The following is a 24127-nucleotide window of genomic DNA, read 5'->3' on the forward strand; positions in this document are numbered from 1 at the left end:
CAAGAGTCTGGTGATGTCTATGGGTCACAGACTCACTGCTGTGATTGTGTGCAAGGGATCTGCAACTAAATAATAGCTTTTAATCTTTTATATCTGCCTTATGTTCAACTGTCCCAATACTTATGCTCACATCAATGAGTGGGATGAACTCTAAAAGTGCTGTTCTTTTTATTTGGTAAAATATCTATGTGTTGAAATGGCTAATAATAAAATGTGACATTCTGTAGTTTTGTCTCATATTCATCTTTTAATCATATTTGCAAATGTCTTGACTCCACAGCCAACAGAGCAATTTAGTCTTTACTGTTCCAATACTTATGGAGGGCACTGTATATATTTATATATAATATATACATACATACACACACACACACACACACATATATTTATTTATATGGATTGACTAGAGATCAAAACTAGATGTATAATTATTTAATAATGATTCATTTTTCTATATATTGTAATACTGTATTTATATATATGTTTTACATGGTAAAGTATGTTCCTTGCTGATTTTTTTATTCAAATGCATATGTTCACAAGTGTTATAGACAACAAGTCATTTTTCCTTCCAATGTGATGTGAATGTATTGTGAACATTTATTTATATTTACAAAAAAAAAAAAAAAGTCCAGAAATATATTGGTGGAAAATATATTTACGTATTGTTAAACACTCTTTAGCAAATATATTTTGTCCATGTTTTTTGTATATAATTAAAAATATTTTTAAAATATATATTTGTGGATATTCCCCTCAAAATGATCAGTACTGTGATGCAAAAATGTCTCATTACTATGATGTGAAAAGGGTATTATTTACTTCAAAAGTATTGGCAGGATTTGTTTCACTGCCTTTATGTGAATTTAAATGAGAACTTTTTAATACAGTAACTTGACTGCAAAATCACAGAAATATGACTATATCACAATAATCTGAATCTAACAAGAATCACCAAACAGAACATGAAGAACTACGTAAATCACAGTCATAACAATATAAACATATTTACCTTCATCTCACTGCAGGACTATATGAACATGTGAATGTAATGTTCAGTAATGTGAAACACACCTTAAAGATCCTAAAACTAAGACTCATTTTCTTCGGAAGCAGCCCCAGACAGACAGACAGAGACTCACCTGCACTATTAGAAACACCTGCAGGTGAAGCATCAGCCATTCAGATGAGAAACGCCATCAGAGGCACTTCTGCAGATCTACAGAAGCACACGACAGCCTTCATCATGAAGCAGCTCCTAATGCGACGGCTGCTATGACAGCTTGCCAATACAACGGGACAGAGGCGAGGACGGGCCCAAGCTTTTTGACGTATATGCAGAGCGCTGAAATGCTCGGCGGGGCCTGTCAAGAACACGCTTTCTTTTATTTCTCTGTTTAAGCAGCGATGTGACAGATGTTCATCTGCTCGCTCTCTCTCTCTGAAAAACTACAAACTAAATGCACAGATCTATAGAGGCAGAGCTTCTGAAAGAGATGAAGAACACATTCACAGATCTCCAGGACTTCTCCAGGGGTTTGTTTTTACTTTAGAACAGAACTAGAAAAACATATATTAACTTTATCAACTTTTTTCAAAAATGCATGGTTGAAATCGAAGTTGCAAACCTTATTTTGATGAGTTCTGTTGACAATGCAATTACATGAACTTAATATTGCATGCAAATTTATTAATTTATTAAATATGTTACAGTAAGTTAATAAATCGTCTTTATAAGTGCATTTCTAATTCCCATTATGCTTTGCATAGAACTGGATAAGGAGGATAAATGTTGAATTCATGTTGTTTTTAGTTATTTAGTAAATGGAGAGACTTGTGACTGTTTGTTTATTTTTTTTGTTTAAATGTTTAAGTTTATGTGATTATCATTGTGCTAAAAAGTAGAGCTTATAATTACATCTTCATCAGTGTAATTAGATTACTGTACTCATTACTATCTCTGAAAAGTATTGCATTACTTATAATTACTTTCTAAATCCCATATCAACCTCAACCAACAATACAAGAATAGCTTTTATTTCTGTCAAATAAATAAAATAAAACTGCACAAGCTGTTCTTGAAGTATTTAAATGGACAAGGTTGCATTTTAATTTATATAGAATTATATAATTCTATATAATTATATAGGTTTTATATAGAATTTTTAGCTTATGTGTTATTTAATGCAATTACATCAGAAATAACTGTAAATAAATTACAGAATAATTAAGAGTAATCATTTACTTTGACAGAAACTTAATTACTTGGTAATGCATTACTACCAACCACTGCTGGTGAAACTGCAAGCTGCATTAACCATATAAGCTCAAATTTATGCAAAATAATTAATAAATTATAGCAATTTTAATTCCAGGGCCACCATTCAATTGTTGAAAAATTAGTTATCTTAATATTTTTTGAGTCATCAATTTAAAATTTATGTTTCTATAACAAAATATTAAGTTCTTCTAACTAAGTGTAGTTTGCTGGTTAAACAATTTTATTAGAAATCATCATAACTCCAAAAGATTAATGCAAACTGTTACATTATTATGTGTTTATTTTTTGAGCAACACTTTTGTTTCTAGCGTGCAGAAACTACAAGCCAAAAACATGAAGTCGAGTTCTGATACCGATCCATTCCTTTATTAAGATTCAGATATTGTTGCACAGGAATGTAGAGTAAAAAATACTTGTGATTAAAAATCTGTTAGAACAATGAATCAACTGAAACGTCTCAATTTCAGGCTACAAAGCAAAATAAAAAAAATATACATATGTATATCCGTCCATCGTGCACGAGCTACCAGAAGCCTCGTCAATTATTGATGCTCTTAAATACTGATTATGAGAGAATAATGCTTCATTCTGTACATACGAGACAAAGCAGAACAGAAATAGCTTCAGAAGGCCTTCCCCTGCCGGATCATTGCCTAATGCAACGCACAATCTGAGCTGAATGAGCCGATCGCTGCATCTTCATCGGAGTGAAGAGACCACGCTGATCTTCAGACACCAAACAGGTACAAAGAGATTCAGATTCTGCTTTTATTAATGTAGTGTTATCATTAGGTTTCATTAAGTCTGTGCAGATGTTTCTTGCATGATCATACTGTGGAATAAAGAAAGACGGTGGTTTGATGAATTATGCGATCGCTTTGGCTTCGGGTAAGAACGCCTCCCAATATTTTATTTGCTGAAAAACAGACAAAACAAACATGAAATTAACTTTTAGAGCTCACTACAAATTATTATACGAAAATAATACGAAAATAATCTTAATTCAAAGGCTAAACAAGAATATTTTTCTTACTCCAGTGGTAGATATTTTTGCTTTTTTTAAGGAAAAACTAACAATTTTTATATTTTTTTAAACTGAAAAAAAAAAAACCATTGAATTTACTAAATGTATTAAGGTAAGTGGTGGCAATCAATTTATTTTAGCTACATTTAAATAAACTAATTCAGTTGACTAACGTTCACATTTTTTTTTAAATTTAAATGTAGCTAAAATAAAATTATTTACCTTAAATGTTGTTTCATTTTTTTCAGTGTACTAAAAACAAGACTAATATCTTAAATCATTTTACTTGTCCAGTAAATGCATCTTGATTCAAGAATGTTTAGATATTTATTCTAGAAAACAAGACAGAAACACGGAGTAAGAGAATGATTTGCAGTGCTTCTGATCTGGAGAACATGCTTCTTTCCTCCGATCATGTACCTGCTGCTGTGTGTGAACTAGTGACTCCAGATATTTAATGATGACGACTTTGAAATCCTTCACTCTGTCTTTCTGTGAAGAGAAAGAGACACTGAAGTCAGAGAAACCAGCGTTGGGTTTAACAGCGAGAGCAAAGACACGCTGACAGCTGAACTCACCTCGAATCGCCCAACCTCTCGCCGGATGTTTTTTGATATCTGCTCAAAATCTCTTTCACCCTGCTGCACTTTACCTTCCCACTAAACACACACACACAGAAACACAAGAGGCTTTATGACTTCAGTGTGTGTGTGTGTGTGTGTGGGTGTGTGACAAACACAAAGAGCTGAAAAACTGGCCGTCATCAGCAGAACAAACAGTCACATCAGGTCAGAAGGTCTAGTGAGCGTATGATGATGAGTTATGGAGTAAGGGCGTGAACTACAATGAATCCTGCATTAAAAACTACAACTAAACACAGGATATCAGCTTTTATTAAATACTACAAATGAACCAGCAGCTGGTGAAGGAAGAGTTCCCCTAAAGATGAAATGTGCTGAACTTCTTCAGGTTTGTAGAAATGTGTCTCTGCATCAGTGTCTCAGCAATGGATGCTCTGCAGTGAATGGGTGCCGTCAGAATGAGAGTCCAAACAGCTGATAAAAACATCACAATAATCCAATTTTGATGTGAGAGACAACAGGAGATGCACTTTTTCACTGGAGGAAGAGTTATTATGGATTATGGACTCTATGGTATTTGAGTTAAAAGCGTCTTAATGCTGGATTTGTTTCAGCTTTTATCTTCTCCAGATGTTAACTGATGGACTGGAGTGGTGTGGATTATTGTGATGTTTTTATCAGCTGTTTGGACTCTCATTCTGACGGCACCCATTCACTGCAGAGCATCCATTGCTGAGACACTGATGCAGAGACACATTTCTACAAACCTGATGAAGAAATAAACTCATCCTGATCTTGAGCACATTTTCATTTCGGCTGAACTATTCCTTTAAAGTGAGAGGTTAAAGAGTGGAAAAGACGCTGTAGTGTTTGTAAGCATGTCACGTGCGTCTGATGAATCCATAATTAGGCTCTGATCTACATAATGCAAATATAAGTATGTGTGAGGAGTGTAAGAGACGGATGGAGACAGCAAATCAAATCAAAGCGAGGGTCCTACCTCCTCGATCTCCTTCGTGGGGCGTGATGGGGAAAATGCAGAAATTAAAAAGGCTGAAAAGGTTTCGTGCTTAAAAGAATCAATAACTGTCATGAAGTCCTGCAGCTGTCAGGTGACTCGAGGTAAAAACAGTAGAGATATGAATGAACCGAAGGGAAGGGAAAGAAACGTGCTGGATAACTCCCATCAGCCCCAGCGCGGCTCACATGAACTCATGCGCTCTCATTATGAGTTTGTGGTGTTCTGTACCTCCTTGATCTCGTCTTTGGCCTGCTGCAGTTTGTCAGGTTTGTTGGCGTACTGTAGTTTGGCTTCGGCTTCTCTCTTGCGCTGCAGCATCACCTGAGCATCTTGCCATTTGGCCCATGTTTTCATCCGCTGGTCAAACACACCCTGAAGCACAGACACATGACTAAACTACTCAAATCATGAAGCCCTCCACTCATGAATGGGGTTTTAGGAAACCAAAAATAGCCTTGTATGTATTAATGAGTTCTGCTTTAGTACTTTCACAGCCAAAATGTCATGAGCAATCCTCATATCACACCAGGAGTGATTTTACATCACAGTAACATACTGTTTGTCATTATAGTTAGGATGCAAATATTAAATAACAAGCAAATGATTCTGTTTGCATGATCCTGTGAATGAAACAAACGAGAGCGGCTTCATCCGATTCGATTTTCTCTTTTGGAAATACACTGCAAAAAATCATTCTCTTACTTTGTATTTCTGTCTTGTTTTCTAGTATAAATATCTAATCATTCTTGAATCAAGATGCATTTACTGGACAAGTAAAATAACTTAATATTGTCTTGTTTTCTAAAAAAAAAAAAATAATAATCAAGTTGTTAGTTTTTCCTTAAAACAAGCAAAAAATATCCGCCAATGGGGTAATAAAAATAATCTTGTTTAGTCTTTGAATTAAGATTAGTTTTCTTACCCCATTGGCAGATATTTTTTGCTTGTTTTAAGGAAAAACTAACAACTTGACTATTTATTTTTTTTTTTACAGAAAACAAGACAATATTAAGTCATGTTACTTGTCCAGTAAATGCATCTTGATTCAAGAATGTTTAGATATTTATACTAGAAAGCAAGACAGAAACACTAAAATAATTTTTTGCAGTGCATCTTTTATGTTTGCCTTGTCAGAAAACGACAGTAAATGAAGTTAATTGGAAAAACAGCCGTATGAAACGTTCCTGATGTCTTCTGCTCACTTTAACGGCGGTGATGAGCCGCACATAGTCTCCCAGCAGCTCTGAGAACAGGTAGAAGTCAGCGAAGGCCTGGTCCTGATGCAGCTGGTCGATCTTCTCCTCCACCTCGGCCAGCTGTGACAGAGCTCGCGACAGCGCCGTGTGATCCTCCGAGTTCCCCAGCATCGCCGCGCTTTTAGCGAACGACGCCGTGTTCACAGACAGCTCTGAGAGTCAGAGAGAGAACAGCAACATGATGCTCAACAGTGAGGAGTCTCTGCAGCATTTACAGCAGGTAAAGTAAGTATTGAACACATCACCATTATTCTCAGTTATTTCTAAAGATGCTGTTGATGAAATTTTCACCAGATGTCGATGACAACCCAAGTAATCCATACATGCAAAGAAAACAAAGCAAATAGAAATTAAGTTCTGTGTAATAAAATGGAATGACGCAGGGAAAAACTACTGAAATGTATTTAATACTTTGTACAAAAGCGTTTGTTGGTGACGACAGCTTCAAGACGCCTCCTGCAGGAGAAACTAGTGGCATGCGTTGCTCAGCTGTGATTTAGTCTTCGAATCTTGAAGGATCTGTGGATCTCTTCTATGAACTCTGATCTTTATTCTTATTTTCTATTGGATTCAAGTCCGGTGATTGGCTGGCCGTTTGCTTTCTCTGAAACCAGTCGAGAGTTTGCTTCAGGGACGGATTAACACACGGGCCCCGGGGACTGGACCAGAGGGGGCCCAGCCGAAACACCGCTACTCCCGGACCGTGATTTCCCCTCAGATTTTTGAGGCAAGTGGATTTTGAATGCAGCTTCCAAAAGACAATAAATAGCCAACTAATATTTTTTATATTTAATAAACAGTCACACCGGTGTGATTAGATCATTCAGTGCGGCTCATCATCAGCTGCTAAATTGTTCGCTCATCTTCGCTGGCTGTCACGGAGCCAGAGACAGCCGAGTGTTTCTACAGCACCCTATAACCAATCACACGTGATTCTGTTGAGTTTATGAGTACAATGACCAATAAGAGGCGTCCAGATGAGTCATCGCAGCGGTTTTGTTCAGCGCTCCCTGAATGAATTCTGCTCTCTGCCGATTTCTCGCATCAGAAACAACAAAGTGCAGAAGTGCTTATGATGTAAGCAAGATATTAATTTCACAATGTAAGCAACTTCAGTGATTAATGGGAGTTTTTGAGAGTGCTTTAATTCTGCTAATGATAATGATCTTTGATAATGTAAATGGAGTGTCCTACACCTTTTGGCAGAGACTATTTACACTAAGTCCCCACCAACGTGTGAAAGGGCCTGTCAAACTTATAAAAAACGGCTTTATATCGTAAGATCCAGTGGCGCAGATGGTAAAGCGCGTGCTTTTTGACGCGATCGACTTGGGTTAGAATCCGCCTTTTGCCAAACTTTTTTTCTCCCTTTTCAAATCTCATATCACATCGTAAAAGCATTTATTGTCAATAAAAATTAAAGAAATAACCAAAAAGTTGAAAATAAAGTATCGGTTAGGGTAGATGTAGGGAGGGCTTTATTGTATCAATAAGGTGGCATCCATTTAATAATTTGAATTAAAATGATAATTTACACTCAATATGTTATTATTGCGTACTGGTTTATAATGTAATACAATACTGAAGTGCAGATAATTGCCACTATTTTGCGACAAGTAGTATAAATAGCAGAAAATCCTGCATAGTGTAAATATAATCTATAGCTATTTGCACTAAATAACATATTGCTAAAAAAGACTGCTATTTTCACTTAGTGTAAATAAAATCCATTACTACTTGAATTTAAGAAAAAATTTGCACTATTTGTTTTTTTTTTTTTTAGTTGTTTTAATACTACAATCGATTGTTTCTGTTGTCTTCATTTGTAAATCGCTTTGGATAAAATAATAATAATTACTGATCATTTCTGTTGGAGTCTTGGCTTTCCATGCCTTTTTGCACCTCCCTTTCTTCATGTGTTCTATACTTTTTCCCTGCGTCATTCCATATTATTACACATAACTTCATTTCTATTTTTGTTTTCTTAGCATGTATGGATTACTTGGGTTGTTATCGACATCTGGTGAAAATTTCATGTGAACAGCATCTTTAGAAATAAATTTACTGAGAAAAATGGTGACGTGTTCAATACTTATTTCACCCGCTGTATGATCCAATCAAAAGTTTGGAATAATTACAAAGTCTCTTTTGTTCATCAATAGTTGCATTTATTTAATCAATAATACAGTAAAAATGGTTAAATATTATTAGAATTTAAAACAGCTGATATTCACATAGAAAACAGCCGTTTTAAATGATAATTTCACATTTTTACTGTATATTTGATCAAATAAATGCAGCCTTGGTGAGCAAAAGAGACTCAAAAAACACTGACCCCAAACTTTTGACTATTAGTGTATCAGATCATAAAGATAGCTCATGAAACATGTGTTCTTAATATTTATATGATGTTATTAGTATTATTACCCTTCCTGTGAAACACCAGTGATTCCACACTAGCGTGAAGCTTTCTGAGCTGAACGTCCAGATTCTCAAACTGCTGCTGTTTCTCCTCAAACCACTTTATACACAAACACAGTGAAGAAACCATCAATATAACGCTACGCATGCTTAAAAATAAAGCTCAGTACTCAGTTCTTTAATAATAATAAAAAAAAACAAAGTTTAGTGTGAATAACATTTCCACACTGCAAAAATGTATTCTCTTACTTAGTATTTTTGTCTTGTTTTCTAGTATAAATATCTAAAAAATAATTTCTAAAATTCTTCAATCAAGACGCATTTACTTGACAAGTAAAATGATTTAAGATATAATGTCTTGTTTCTGTATTTTTTTTGTTAGTTTTTCCTTAAAACAAGCAAAAATATCTGCCAATTGTTTAGCCTTAGAATTAAGATTATCTTTCTCACCCCATTAGTAGATATTTTTGCTTGTTTTAAGGAAAAACTATATTTTTTTTTTTTTTTTTTTTTTTTAGAAAGACAATATCTTAAATCATGTTACTTGTACAGTAAATTCATCTTGATTCAAGAATGTTTAGATATTTATACTAGAAAACAAGACAGAAACACTGAGTAAGAGAATAATATTTTGCAGCGTAATCTAAAGAATCTTTTGAGCATTTGAAAGGCTGTCAAAGGTTCTTCATGGAAGCCAGTTACGAACCTATATATGCTGTTATAAGCTGTGTTATATCCATGTTTCCATGTAAGTGTGCTGGATGTGTGACACTGTACTGACTGTAAGCTGTGTTCAGTGTATAAAGAGCACAATCGTGTCACATGTCCTGACCCCCGCTCTCTCTCTCTCTCTCTCTCTCACACACACACACACACACACACACACTTAGGATTGCAGCCAGAGAGCAGCTCATTAATTCATCTCATTATTCAAGTCCAAAAATCAGAGCCTTACCGCATCCGATTCATTCATCTTGATTGTCATTTTGTTGACAGCGTCGGCCGCTTTGTTTACCATCCTCAATATTCCGGCCCCACTCAGCGCCTGTGTGCTAACCGCTCGCGGCAGCTGGGATAAAATGACAAATAAGGGCAAACAAACCGGTTAACAGGCCGCGGCTCAGACCTCGTCCCGTGGGGAGCGTTTCTCCTCCCGCCACGCACCGGGATTTTCTCCAGTCCCGTACATTTCAATGCCGGTCCAATTTAATACGCTTCACCCTGGAAAACTCTCAGAGGGCCCGCGGGCAAAAATAGCTTTCAATCGGCCCGAGCGTTTAGCCCTTTACAATTGCTGCAGTCTTCCATTATACATACTTAATACAGACATTCTCGGCGCTCACGCCAAAGCCGCTTTTGGGCCTATAAAGAGAAAATCAGAGACCGGAGAAGCAGAAATGCATTGGATCTGTTCGGTGTGTTATTCAGGAGGTGATCACACGGAAAAAATGATCCTCTTACTCAGTGTTTGTCTTGTTTTCTAGTATAAATATCTAAGCATTCTTGAATCAAGATGCATTTACTTACATATTAAGTCTTTTCTAAAAAAAAATAAAATAAAAATAAAAAAGTTAGTTTTTGCTGAAAACAAGCAGAAATATCTGCCAATGGGGTAAGACATTGGCAGATATTTTTGCTTGTTTTCAGCAAAAACTCACAAAATTTGTATATTTTTTTTTACAAAAAACAAGACTTAATATCTTAAATCATTTCACTTGTCCAGTAAATGCATCTTGATTCAAGAATGCTTAGATATTTATTCTAGAAAACAAGACAGAAACACTGAGTAAGAGAATCATTTTTCAACGGGTGACTTTATGAGCAGCACTGTACATAATATAGTGTACTTCTCACTTGAATTTAATGGAGAAAACACAAAAACATCTGCATGCATGTTTTTACAATCATTTGAAGTGCTTTAAACAGTCAAGACATTCACATTCATACTGAAGCTTGTTTCCGCCGAGGAATAAAACAAAAAAGATAACTGCGAAATTATGCACAATTGTAACAATTTTGAGTGAATCTCTCTTAATTCTGAATTTTTGTTTCTGCAGCAGAATAAAAAAAATAAAACTACAAAAGATAATTGAGGTTTTTTTAGATTTTTTAAAGACATTTTTCTCAGAATTGCAAGTTTATGGTAATTTTATATCTTTGGTAAGTTTATATCTTGCAGTTTTGAGCTTCATGCAATTCTGAATTTATATCTGTCAATTCTTAGTTTATATTTCTTGCAATTCAGTTTATTTCTCGCAATTCAGAGTTTATTTCTCAATTCAGAGTTTATTTCTCGCAATTCAGAGTTTATTTCTCGCAATTCAGAGTTTATTTCTCAATTCTGAGTTTATTTCTCGCAATTCAGAGTTTATTTCTCAATTCTGAGTTTATTTCTCACAATTCTGAGTTTATTTCTCGCAATTCAGAGTTTATTTCTCAATTCTGAGTTTATTTCTCACAATTCTGAGTTTATTTCTCAATTCTGAGTTTATTTCTCGCAATTCAGAGTTTATTTCTCGCAATTCAGAGTTTATTTCTCAATTCAGAGTTTATTTCTCGCAATTCAGAGTTTATTTCTCGCAATTCAGAGTTTATTTCTCAATTCTGAGTTTATTTCTCGCAATTCAGAGTTTATTTCTCAATTCTGAGTTTATTTCTCACAATTCTGAGTTTATTTCTCGCAATTCAGAGTTTATTTCTCAATTCTGAGTTTATTTCTCACAATTCTGAGTTTATTTCTCGCAATTCAGAGTTTATTTCTCGCAATTCAGAGTTTATTTCTCGCAATTCTGAGTTTATTTCTCGTAATTCATAGTTTATTTCTCGTAATTCATAGTTTATTTCTCAATTCAGAGTTTATTTCTCAATTCAGAGTTTATTTCTCAATTCAGAGTTTATTTCTCAATTCAGAGTTTATTTCTCAATTCAGAGTTTATTTCTCAATTCAGAGTTTATTTCTCAATTCAGAGTTTATTTCTCAATTCAGAGTTTATTTCTTGCAATTCAGAGTTTATTTCTCAATTCAGAGTTTATTTCTCAATTCACAGTTTATTTCTCAATTCAGAGTTTATTTCTCGCAATTCAGAGTTTATTTCTCAATTCAGAGTTTATTTCTTGCAATTCAGAGTTTATTTCTCAATTCAGAGTTTATTTCTCAATTCAGAGTTTATTTCTCAATTCAGAGTTTATTTCTTGCAATTCAGAGTTTATTTCTCAATTCAGAGTTTATTTCTCAATTCAGAGTTTATTTCTCGCAATTCAGAGTTTATTTCTCGCAATTCAGAGTTTATTTTTGTGCAATTCAGAGTTTATTTTTGTGCAATTCAGAGTTTATTTTTGTGCAATTCAGAGTTTATTTCTCAATTCAGAGTTTATTTTTTTGCAATTCAGAGTTTATTTGTTGCAATTCAGAGTTTATTTGTTGCAATTCAGAGTTTATTTGTTGCAATTCAGAGTTTATTTCTTGCAATTCTAAGTTTATTTCTTGCAATTCTAAGTTTATTTCTTGCAATTCTAAGTTTATTTCTTGCACTGATCATTCAGTGTTCAGATCTATCAATACTGACTGTTTTTCTCAAAAAAGAAAAGTCATAATTGTGTGAAAAAAAAAAAAAAAAAGGAGATTGCATTTTTTTTTTTCATCCCACAATTGACTTTTTTGTTGACCATTTCTTATGTGTCAGAAATGAGCTTCCATATAAGAAACGGTAAATTTTTTAGCAATTTGTCAATAGTAGCTTTTACCTCTAGTTATTGTTAATGCCAATTTATTAAAGCTACAAAATGCTGTAAACTGCACATGCAATGGGAAAAACGACTTATGTAGCGGATTCATATGGGAATAAAATCCAGGAGCAGCTCAGTAACTGTCTGATATTACGACGACCCCATATAAAACATCTATCGTCTGCAGAAACGGCAAAGGTACCTCTGAACTCTCCAGAAACTGCAGGACATCGGGGTCTTTGAGCAGCGCCGGGTGTTTGGCGGTCCTCAGCAGATACCTGCAACACAAACACATCTCCCATCAGGATCCAGTTCTGTAGCAGATGAAGTCTACAGCAGAGCCGAGGAGCGCCGGCCGAGCCGCTGACCTTCACGTCAGTCAGCTGCCCGATAAAAAGGCCAGAGAAATGTCAGCGCCTCACTTAACTGTAATTTTCATTCGATTCATCAGTTTGTGCAAAACCAGGATTGCAGCAGCGAGAACAGCAGGACAGCAGCAAACCTCCATAATTATTTATCTAATATTTCTTGCTTAACCTTTTAGCCACAAAAGAGCAGAACACGAGTGATCTTTCCAGCGCATCAGCCGAACAGAAAACACCAGACTGCAGAGACTAACATTGTTAAAAAAAACATTGTTAGTTGTTCCTTAAAACAAGCAGAAATATCTGCCAACGGGGCAAGAAAAATCATCTTAATTCAAAGGCTAAACATGATTATTTTTCTTGCTCCATTGGTAGATATTTTTGCTTGTTTTAAGGAAAAACTAACAATGTTTTTTTTTTTTACAGAAGACACTTAATATCTTAAATCATGTTACTTGTACAGTAAATGCATCTTGATTCAAGAATGTTTAGATATTTATTCTAGAAAACAAGACAGAAACACTGAGTAAGAGAATCATATTTGTCAGTGTAATGTGTTAACCCAACACTGAAGAGCCACAAAAACACATTTATCGCTTGAATTTAGTGATAAAACTGACAGAATTTGAAAGCTGAGACTTAAAGTAACGAAGCACTAGGATTATTAGGATTATTGGATGGGTGGAGCTACAAATAATATTTTATTCGAACATTAACTTTTATAAAACAGCGCAGATCATTTCGATATCGGTTCATCAAAATGAGAATCGATTAAAATCAAGAAATCAACCCAGCCCTTGTGCTGGCGCTGAACGAAACTAAAATCAGTGACTAAATGAATGCACATCTCATTAAAATAATTAGTTTGAATACCTTTCCAAAGCAGATCTTCTCTTCTCTACAAACTCCACTGATGACAGATCCTCTTTCCCCACTTTGACCTTCGTCATTCCTGAAAAACACACCATTCATCATGAATCTGACGCCAGCAGAACACGTCTCTGATGATTCCTGCATGGACTTACCCACAATGCTCTTCTCAGGCGCAGGAGGAACGATGTAGCCGATGTGCATGTACTTGGAGGCTAATTTACTGTGCAAACCCAGAAAATCACTGAAGCGCCTCTTGACGGAGACCTCGTCTCTGCTGAATATGGACAGACTGGTCTGCAAACACAGAGAATGAGTCACAATTCTTCCAGAAGATCCACAGCATCTCAGACCAGAATCTGAAGCCTTTCTTACTTTGGTCGACACTTTATAGACCATGTACGCATTCATGCCGTCACCTAGAAAAACAAAGAAATTCATCACAATCACCATGTGTGCACAAATACACAAGAAAATGTGGTAATATATATATATACTGAAGGAAACTGCAAGGTTATACGAGACGGACGCGAGTGTGTTCATCAACATTCACTCTGACTGATATTTTGGGGCAAAACGTCACAGAAATTGATTTCTGACCAAAAACATGGTGAATGAAAGGATGAATGCTCTAAATGAGCGACTGTAAACATGTTTAACGCTTGAGTTTTTCTAGCAGGGAGTATGTAGGCATCATGAATGTAAAAGTACACTCTTGGTTTAGTTTAGTTTCCGGTGTTGTAGTCGCTAAACGCAGCTCAGAGCGAATCCTGCTCCTGATAACATTTGAAAAGGTCTATCGATTGACCGCGTCCACCTTACCAACTTTCTCAGGGTCAGATACGGAGATCTGGATGTCAAACGTGTCCCTGTTTTCCTCTTCATCTTCATCCTAGAGAGGAAAAACCCAGTGAATATGAGAAACGGGTCAGTTTTGAGCTACAGGCAAAAAAAAAGTGAATTTGTTTTATTTTGGTCGAATTTGATGGTTTTCACAAAAACGAGTTCATTAAGCTCCCCTCGTCTAGCGATCCCAATGCTCCAAATAATAATTAAACATCTATAATCATCTTTATTTGTATGTTTTCTGATTCTCATCCGAAGCGCACACTATACACAGATTTACGGCAGTAATTTAATCTATTCATTTTTAATGAACACACTTAAGTGATTTTTATATTTTACTATTTGTTTTTCTTACTTGAATGCTTATGTTTGATGTAAAATAAAAAAGTAATACACTATACACTTGTTTCTTTCTTATATTTCTTCTTTTTTTTGCATTGGCTGTTATTTATAACAAAAAAGAGAAAATAAAAAATAGCTATATTTTGATTATTAATCTAGTAATTATTATTAAGGAAAGTTTGCATTGGCTCTTATTTATAACAACAAAGATACATTAAAAACATCTATATTGTGATTCTGAATGATGATTATTAAGAAAGGAAGTGGGGAAAGATGTAATGTTGCTGGTGATTTTGCTTTGGAACCTTCAGGAAACTTTAAATCAGTTTTTGTCTAAATGTACAGCTGGAGCTCAGTTATGTTTCGTCTGATTCCAACAAATCATGCATCATTCTGAAGGGCTTTCAATAGAGAATGAGAAAAAAAACTCATTTTTGCTCATTGTGACTCATTTTGCCAGAACAGGTCACATGAAAAAAATACTATAGTAATTTATAGTAAATATTATAGTGTTTCTGAACCATACTATAGTAAAGTACTTGAATGAATGTGTTGTGGTAATTCTATAGTAGCTGTGGTAATAGAACAACTATAGTAATATAAACACATTACTCAAGTTTTCTACAACTATAGGGTATATTATACTACAATACACTACAGTTTACTGCAGTAAAAACTACAGATAACTACAGGATTTATTAGAGTTGATCAGGTCACTATAGTTAATACTACAGCATGCTCAAAGTGTTGGAAATACTATCAAATATACAGTATAATACACTTTACTATACTACAGTATGGTTCAAAACACTACAGTATTTACTGTAAATGACTATAGTATTTGTTGATGTGGCATCTTCTAATCTGAGCTGAACACAGAGTGAGAGGTTTGAAGTGTTTAGGAAACCTGTCTGAAAACAGTGGAGTCTGAATCATTCACAGATGACTCTTGAACTGATTCCTTCTAATCAATCTCTCAAAAACACTCCAATGACTCAGAAATAACATACTATTAGATCAAATTCATAACAATAGCAATCTGTAATATTAGAAAACAGTGAAATATAGTCCAACTGGATGTGATTCTGTGAGTTAAACCGCATCTTCTGTCAGATATGAGGAGAATGAGATGAGATGACAGTAAAGCATGCTTCACCTGGTCCGGCGAGCGGTCAAACATGTCCACTCTGGGGCTGATCATGACGGGCGTCACGGGCGTGATGGCGGGCGATGGTCCATCCGAGAGGATCGGCTGCCGCTCTGGACTGTCCAGAGACACCTCCTCCGTCGCTTCTGACAGACAGAAATAATCTGAGTTAAAGAAACGCTGCTGAGAAAACCAGGCTTATATACTTCAGCTGATTATTAACAAAACATGGGCTGTAATGCAATATGCAATTTATTATGTTTCTGAAAGAAGTCTCTTCTGTTCACCCAGGCTCCATTTATTTGATCAAAAATCCAGTAAATTTTTTTTAAATATTATTAGAATTTAAAGCAGCTGTTTTCTCTGTGAATATGTGTTAAACTGTAATGTATTTCTGTGATCTGCAGCTGTATTTTCAGCATCATTACTGCAGTCTTCAGAGTCACATGATCTTCAGAAATCATTATAATATACTGATTTACTGCTCAACAAACATGATTGTTATCATCAATGAAATATACATATAAAATATACAACAAAAACTAGGGCTAAGAGTAAAAATAAAAAAACAAAGAAGATAGATAGACTCCAGGAGCTCCAGGGAAATAAATAAATAAAAATAATACATAAACAAGAGAATAGAAAGAAAAAAGTAGACATAAGAATAAAAATTACTATATAAATATACACTCACTGGCCACTTTATTAGGTACATCTTACTAGTACCGGGTCGTACCCCTTTTGCCTTCAGAACTGGCTTAACTCTTCGTGGCACAGATTCAACAAGGTGCTGGAAACATTCCTCAGAGATTTTGGTCCATATTGACATGATAGCATCACGCAGTTGCTGCAGATTTGTCGGCTGCACGTCCATGATGAGAATCTCCCATTCCACCACATCCCAAAGCTGCTCTATTGGGTTGAGATCTGGTGACTGTGGAGGTCATTTGATGAAAGTGAACTCATTGTCATGTTCAAGAAACCAGTCTGAGATGATTCGAGCTTTGTGACATGGTGCATTATCCTGCTGGAAGTAGCCATCAGAAGATGGGTACATGGTGGTCATAAAGGGATGGACATGGTCAGCAACAATACTCAGGCAGGCGGTGGCGTTTAAACGATGCTCAATTGGTACTAAGGGCCCAAAGTGTGCCAAGAAAACACCCCCCACACCATTACACCACCACCACCAGCCTGCACCATTGAGACAAGGCAGGATGGATCCATGCTTTCATGTTCTTTACACCAAATTCTGACCCTATCATCTGAATGTTGCAGCAGAAATCGAGACTCATCAGACCAGGCAACGTTTCTCCAGTCTTCTATTGTTCAGTTTTGGTGAGCCTGTGTGAATTGTAGCCTCCGTTTCCTGTTCTTAGCTGACAGGAGCGGCACCCGGTGTGGTCTTCTGCTGCTGTAGCCCATCTGCTTCAGGGTTCGACGTGTTGTGCGTTCAGAGATGGTATGCTGCATACCTTGGTTGTAACGAGTGGTTATTTGAGTAACTGTTGCCTTTCTATCATCTCTAACCAGTCTGCCCATTCTCCTCTGACCTATGACATCAACAAGGCATTTTCATCCACACAACTGCCGCTCACTGGATATTTTCTCTTTTTCTGACCATTCTCTGTAAACCCTAGAGATGGTTGTGCGTGAAAATCCCAGTAGATCAGCAGTTTTTGAAATACTCAGACCAGCCCGTCTGGCACCAACAACCATTCCATGTTCAAAGTCACTTAAATCCCCTTTCTTCCCCATTCTGATGCTCGGTTTGAACTTCAGCAAGTCTCTTCACCACATCTAGATGCCTAAATGCATTGAGTTGCTGCCATGTGATTGGCTGATTAGTAAATTTTTTGAAAAAAATTCAAATATTAATCAAAGATAACACAAGTAAACACAACATGCAGTTTTTAAATGAAGGGTTTTTTCTTATGAAGGGGAAAAAAAATCCCACAACAACATCTAAAGAGCTGCAGGCCTCACTTGCCTCAGTTAAGGTGAGTGTTCATGACTCCACCATAAGAAAGAGACGGGGCAAAAATGGCCTGCATGACAGAGTTCCAAGACGAAAACCGCCGCTGAGCTAAAAGAACATAAAGGACACAAACGCTTGATTGCAGTTGTTGCTGCTAAGGGTGGCCCAACCAGTTATTAGGTTTAGGGGGCAAGCACTTTTTCACACAGGGCCATGTGGGTTTGGATTTAGTTTTCCCTTCATAATAAAAAAAACTTCATTCAAAAACTGCATGTTGTGTTTACTTGTGTTATCTTTGATTAATATTTAAATTTGTTTGATCTGAAACATTAAAGTGTGACAAACATGCAAAAAAATAAAAAATCAGGAAGAGGGCAACACTTTTTCACACCACTGTATATACACACACACACTTATCAATGTTGAAAACAGTTGTGCTGCTTCATATTTTTGTGGAATTCATTTTTGTGATTCCTTTTTTTCAGGATTCACAGATGAATAGAAAGTTCAGAAGAACAGTATTTATTTGAAAGATAAATTTTGTAACATTATAAATGCCTACCGTCACCTTTGATCATTTTAGTGCATCAATGATGAATAAAAGTATTAATTTCTTTCATTAAAAAAAAATATATATCTGACCACAAACATTTGAACCGTAGAATATGTGACATCAATGTTCTGCTGTGCCTCAAACTGTGAGCCAATCGAAACAGAACATTCTCAAAACTATCCAATCCTGAAGCTCCAGATTCTGAATATGTAAACGGCTCATTACTGGATTGGAGACTGATTTTAACATATAGAGAGAGTGGGACTGCGTTATAATCAAACTCTGATTATAGAGTCACAGACCAGCGAAGAGGTCATCGGGGTCGTCGTCCAGCAGCATGGGCTCTGCTTTGGGTCCATTAGAGCTGGGGCTGATGTCTTCTGCAGGCAGATGAGCCGCTTCTGGAGACTGAGAGAGAAAACACAGTGTTCTGTCAGCCGCATCAGAGACAATACAACAACCGGCCAGAGATGAATCAACCAACCAACACTTTACAGCACAAACATTCAAAGCTAAGTCAGGAGATCACAAAAATAATCATCAATCTGGAAAACTGTAAATCATCTAAATCTAACAATAATACTCTAATAATACTGTTAGTTTCACCCTGAAAAAATGAAGCTCATTTCCCACTAAAAAAAGCTGGAAGTGACACTCCTCACACTTCAGCTCAGCTGAAACAATAATATTAAATCTTTAATAATATATAATATTATTTTATTATATAATAATATATTCTAAAATAATATTATAATTTTAAAATATATAATTGCATTATATTATATAAAAATATATTCTAAAATAAAATAATTTTACAATATATAATATATTATAAAATAATTTAAGTTTAGAATATATATATATATATTCTAAAATAATATTATAGTTTTAAAATATATGATATTATATATTCTAAAATAATATTATAATTGTAATAACATATATTACATGATAAAAATAATATTATAATTTTAAAATATATAAAATATATACTATTATTATATTATATAATAAAATAATATATTTTGAATGTGTTTCGACCTCACTGATTGGAGTGTTTTTGAAGCCGCTGCCACTGATCTGGACGAGCTCACAGAGACTGTAACATCTTATATCAGTTTCTGTGAGGACATGTGCATTCCTACCAGGACTCATCTAATCTATAACAATGACTACAGACCTGTGGCTCTAACGTCTGTAGCCATGAAATCATTTGAAAGACTGGTTTTGGCTCATCTGAAGTCCATCACTGGACCATTACTGGACCCCCTGCAGTTTGCCTACAGAGCAAACAGGTCTGTGGATGATGCAGTCAACATGGGACTGCACTTCATCCTGCAGCATCTGGACAGACCAGGGACTTATGTGAGGATCCTGTTTGTGGACTTCAGCTCCGCTTTTAACACCATCATCACGGAAACCCTTCAGAATAACCTAACTCAGCTCTCCGTCCCCACCTCCGTCTGCCAGTGGATCAACAGCTTCCTGACAGACAGACAGCAGTTAGTAAAGCTTGGCAAATTCACATCCAGCACTCGAACCATCAGCACTGAAGCTCCTCAGGGCTGCGTTCTCTCCCCACTGCTCTTCTCCCTCTACACCAACGACTACACATCTAAAGACCCCTCTGTCAAGCTCCTGAAGTTTGCAGACGACACCACACTGATCGGCCTCATCCAGGACGGTGATGAGTCTGCTTACAGACAGGAGGTTCAGGAGCTGGCTGTCTGGTGCAGTCTCAACAACCTGGAGCTTAACACGCTCAAAACTGTGGAGATGATCGTGGACTTCAGGAGAAACCCCCCTGCTCTCCCCGCACTCACCATCATGAACAGCACTGTGACTGCAGTGGAGTCATTCAGATTCCTGGGCACCACCATCTCCCAGGACCTGAAGTGGGATATTCACATTGACTCCATTGTCAGGAAGGCCCAGCAGAGGTTGTACTTTCTTCACCAGCTGAGGAAGTTCAACCTGCCACAGGACTTACTGAAACAGTTCTACTCTGCCATCATTGAATCCATCCTCTGCACCTCAATAACTGTCTGGTTCAGCTCAGCTACCAAATCTGACCTCAGAAGACTACGGAGGGTAGTCTGGACTGCTGAGAGAATCATTGGTACAACCCTCCCCTCTCTCCAAGAACTGTACTTATCCAGAGTGAGCAAAAGGGCTGGTAAAATCACTCTGGACCCCTCACATCCAGCACACTCCCTCTTTGAACTGTTACCGTCTGGTCGACGCTACAGAGCTCTGAGCAGCAGAACGACCAGACACAGGAACAGTTTCTTCCCTCAGGCAATCCATCTCATGAACACTCAACAATAAACGGGGAACACACAACTCTAATACACTATCCATTCACCACACTCACTAATTTTAATTTTCTCATTTCTATTTGCACATACTTGACCTGTATATACATAGTTGTCTATATTATATATTGTGTTTTTGCTGTTTTGTACATTGCCTATTTGAATATTTGTATATTATTCTTTTATTACCTGTGTCCTGTCCTGTTGCTGTCTTTCTGTTGCACTGTGGAGCTTCTGTCACTACAACAAATTCCTTGTATGTGTAAACATACTCGGCCAATAAAGCTCATTCTGAATATTATTATATTATATAAAAATATATTATTTTCGTGGCCTCACAGCGCAGAACACACACACGCACGCACACACACGGCCTAATGGGAGAGTTGGACTTGTAACCTGAAGGTTGTGGGTTCGAGTCTCAGGTCCGGCAGGGATTGTAGGTGGGGGGAGTGAATAACCAACACTCTCTCCCTCAATACCACGACTGAGGTGAGACCCTTGAGCAAGGCACCGAACCCCCAACTGCTCCGGGTGTATGTTCACTACTGAGTGTACACTTGGATGGGTTAAATGCAGAACACAAATTCAGAGTATGGGTCACCATACTTGGCCACACACCACTTCCCTTTCCCCCTTTCCCCTTTAATTTTAATAATATATATTATTATAATACAATATTACATTGTATTATAAAATAATATTATAATTTTAAAATATATACTATTATTATATTATATAATAATATATAATAACATAATATTATAATTTTAAAACATTTAATATTATTATATTTTATAAAATAATATAACTTTAAAATATATATTATTATTATTATATAATAATATATTATAAAATAATATTATAACATTAAAATATATATTATATAATTTTTTTAACAATATTATAATTTTAAAATATATAATATTATTATATATTCTAAAGTAATATTAGAATTGTAATAATATTTATTATATTATACAATAATACATAATATTATAAAATAATATTATATTATAATTTTTAAATATATATTTTATAAAAAATATTAAAATTTTAAAATATATATTATTAGATCTATTTTATAAAACAATATTATAATTTTAATAATATCATATTATACAATCATACAGTATATTATAAAATAATATTATAATTTTAATAATATATAATATTATATTATATAATAATATTATTTTAATTATTTTAAATATATATAGTTATTATAAGCTTTGTAACTAAATGTTTTCTTTTTTCCTTTAGATCCGAGTTTGTTCAGTAGATCTGCAGGAACTAATAGAGTCACAAATGAAGATCAGTTCCATCAGTTACTGTGACTCTCGCCTCTTCTCCTCAGCTCATTAAAGTTAATGTTCACTCACTCCTGTCATAAACGTGTTCCTCTCTCAGGACAAACCCGTGACCAGAAGCACAGGAAGAGTGAAGGGTCTCAGAATCTGCTGACGGGGTGTAAACATCACATGAGCAGATCTCATCTGGCGCTTATGACGGAGATATTCTTACATTCATTTCACAGAAGCATAAGCAAAACTGATGTTTCATGCACTTATAGTTTTCTGAGCTTTTGCTCTATTTCCATATCGTGTCTTCTTTCAGTCTACTGGAAAGAAAACATGCAAAACACACACTGAAGTGTTTATTTTATTGCATTTGTATATTTGTAGATTTCAAACACAATCCGTAAGAGTTTATTTTCTCTTACAAACAGCAAACTTTATAGTTTTATTCCTCTCTATATTCTGAAGGTTTGTTCATATGTCATTCACACTGGTTTATACATTTCACTCCTAAAAACATGGTAAAATGTGTTTGATTTCAGTCTGTTGACAGTATTTTCAGTGATAATAAGAGAAATCCAGAATCCCTTCTAGAAAAACCTTTAACTCTAATATGACGAGAATTATGACCCTGGATTCATCCGATCTTCTGATGTATGTGCTGGAAATGCATTCAAATTGATGCATATTTAATGAGATAATGCCTCATTTGCATATTTAAACATAACATTGCTGTTCCACACAGAGAATACCACGATGCTGTATTTTTTTTTTTTTTTTTTTATAATAAAAAAAATATGACATACTTGGGCAAATGTCAAAATAACACTAATATTATTTTAAGTTTATTGGCCAAATCAGATAAAAAATTATACAAAAATCATGTTTTACTCTTACTTTGGCTTCCTCACGTTATCAGTTTGGTTTGCGAATCTAATGTGAACGGAACACGCTTCTAATGTGAACTGATGACGATGATTCGATCTGTCGACGGTAATACCGCGAGTCTGCGCTGACGCGACGCAGTGTTGATGTGCGGAGAGAACCCTGCTGCGCATGCGCACTCGCATCTCTACTCTCATGAAATTCAATGAAATCTGTCAGAATCAGATGGAAATACGCCGCTGATGTTTGGCTGATTATGAATATTGATTTGTGATTAGAGTGTGTGAGCAGAAGGGCGTGTCGATCGGCCGCGGGGGGTCGGTGAACGCGACAGCAGCTTCATCTCACCTCCATCGCGCTGACGAACAGATCCTCGTCGCCCTCCGTCTGAGCAGAACCCGACAGCGCTGGAGGATCCCTCTCCTCCGCCATCTTCCACAATAACAGCCGGAGAAACTGAGCGAGAGTGTGATGAGCCTGTCATGTGACCCAGTCTCAGTCTCATGACAGAAGCGCTTCATGCAGCTCATGCTCCGCCCTCACAGCGCAGAACGCCCACAACACCCCCCCCCCCCCACACACACACACACACACTCACTCACACACACACTCACACAAACACACACACATTCTCAGGTGTGTGCACACACACACACACCCACTCACACACACACACACACACACACACACACACACACACACACACACACACACACACACACACACACTCACACACACACTCACAAACAAACAAACACACACACACACACACACACTCTCAGGCATGCACACACACACACACACACACACTCACTCACACATACACACTCTCAGGTGTGCACACACACACACACACACACTCTCAGGTGTGCACACACACACACACACACTCTCTCATGCACTCACTCACACACAGACACACACACACTCACAAACAAACAAACACACACACACTCTCAGGTGTGCACACACACATACGCACACACACACACACTCAGGTGTACACACACACACACTCACAAACAAACAAACACACACACACTCTCAGGTGTGCACACACACACACACACACACACACACACACACACTCAGGTGTGCACACACACACACACACACACACACATGCACTCACTCACACACACACACACACACACACTCTCTCATGCACTACACACACACACACACACACACACACACACACACACACACTCTCTCATG

At 36.3% G+C, this 24127-nt stretch overlaps 1 protein-coding gene across 2 annotated transcripts; it reads right to left on the reverse strand.

The window, feature by feature from the left end:
• Window positions 1-2631: 2631 nt before the first annotated feature.
• On the reverse strand, window positions 2632-23631 carry snx2 (sorting nexin 2). Of its 2 annotated transcripts, none has more exons than XR_013782358.1 (15): window positions 23258-23412; window positions 18714-18819; window positions 15890-16026; window positions 14368-14437; window positions 13921-13964; window positions 13701-13842; window positions 13549-13627; window positions 12513-12588; window positions 9540-9653; window positions 8591-8684; window positions 6110-6315; window positions 4403-5279; window positions 3884-4292; window positions 3726-3797; window positions 2632-3197 (listed from the first exon to the last, which is right to left on the reverse strand). XR_013782358.1 is itself a non-coding variant. In XM_079384776.1 (15 exons), exons 1-15 carry the CDS (start codon window positions 23339-23341, stop codon window positions 3147-3149), a joined length of 1500 nt encoding a protein of 499 aa, XP_079240902.1. In that variant the 5' UTR covers window positions 23342-23631; the 3' UTR covers window positions 2632-3146. The 2 variants fall into 2 exon arrangements, 1 of the variants encoding a protein (XP_079240902.1); XM_079384776.1 differs by having other exon boundaries at window positions 3884-3964; window positions 5136-5279; window positions 23258-23631.
• Window positions 23632-24127: the final 496 nt, after the last annotated feature.

The sequence above is a fragment of the Barbus barbus genome, assembly GCF_936440315.1.
Source record: "Barbus barbus genome assembly, chromosome: 29".
In the NCBI taxonomy this organism is placed as follows: Eukaryota; Metazoa; Chordata; class Actinopteri; order Cypriniformes; family Cyprinidae; genus Barbus; species Barbus barbus.

Excerpts from the sequence above, each read along its gene's own strand:
- snx2 (XM_079384776.1), bottom strand. The coding sequence starts at position 23,341 with ATGGCGGAGGAGAGGGATCCTCCAGCGCTGTCGGGTTCTGCTCAGACG. Across the intron at positions 14,438-15,889 it reads TTGACCGCTCGCCGGACCAG|GATGAAGATGAAGAGGAAAA; the intron begins GTGAAGCATGCT and ends TTTCCTCTCTAG. Across the intron at positions 13,628-13,700 it reads GCCTGAGAAGAGCATTGTGG|GAATGACGAAGGTCAAAGTG; the intron begins GTAAGTCCATGC and ends TGTGTTTTTCAG.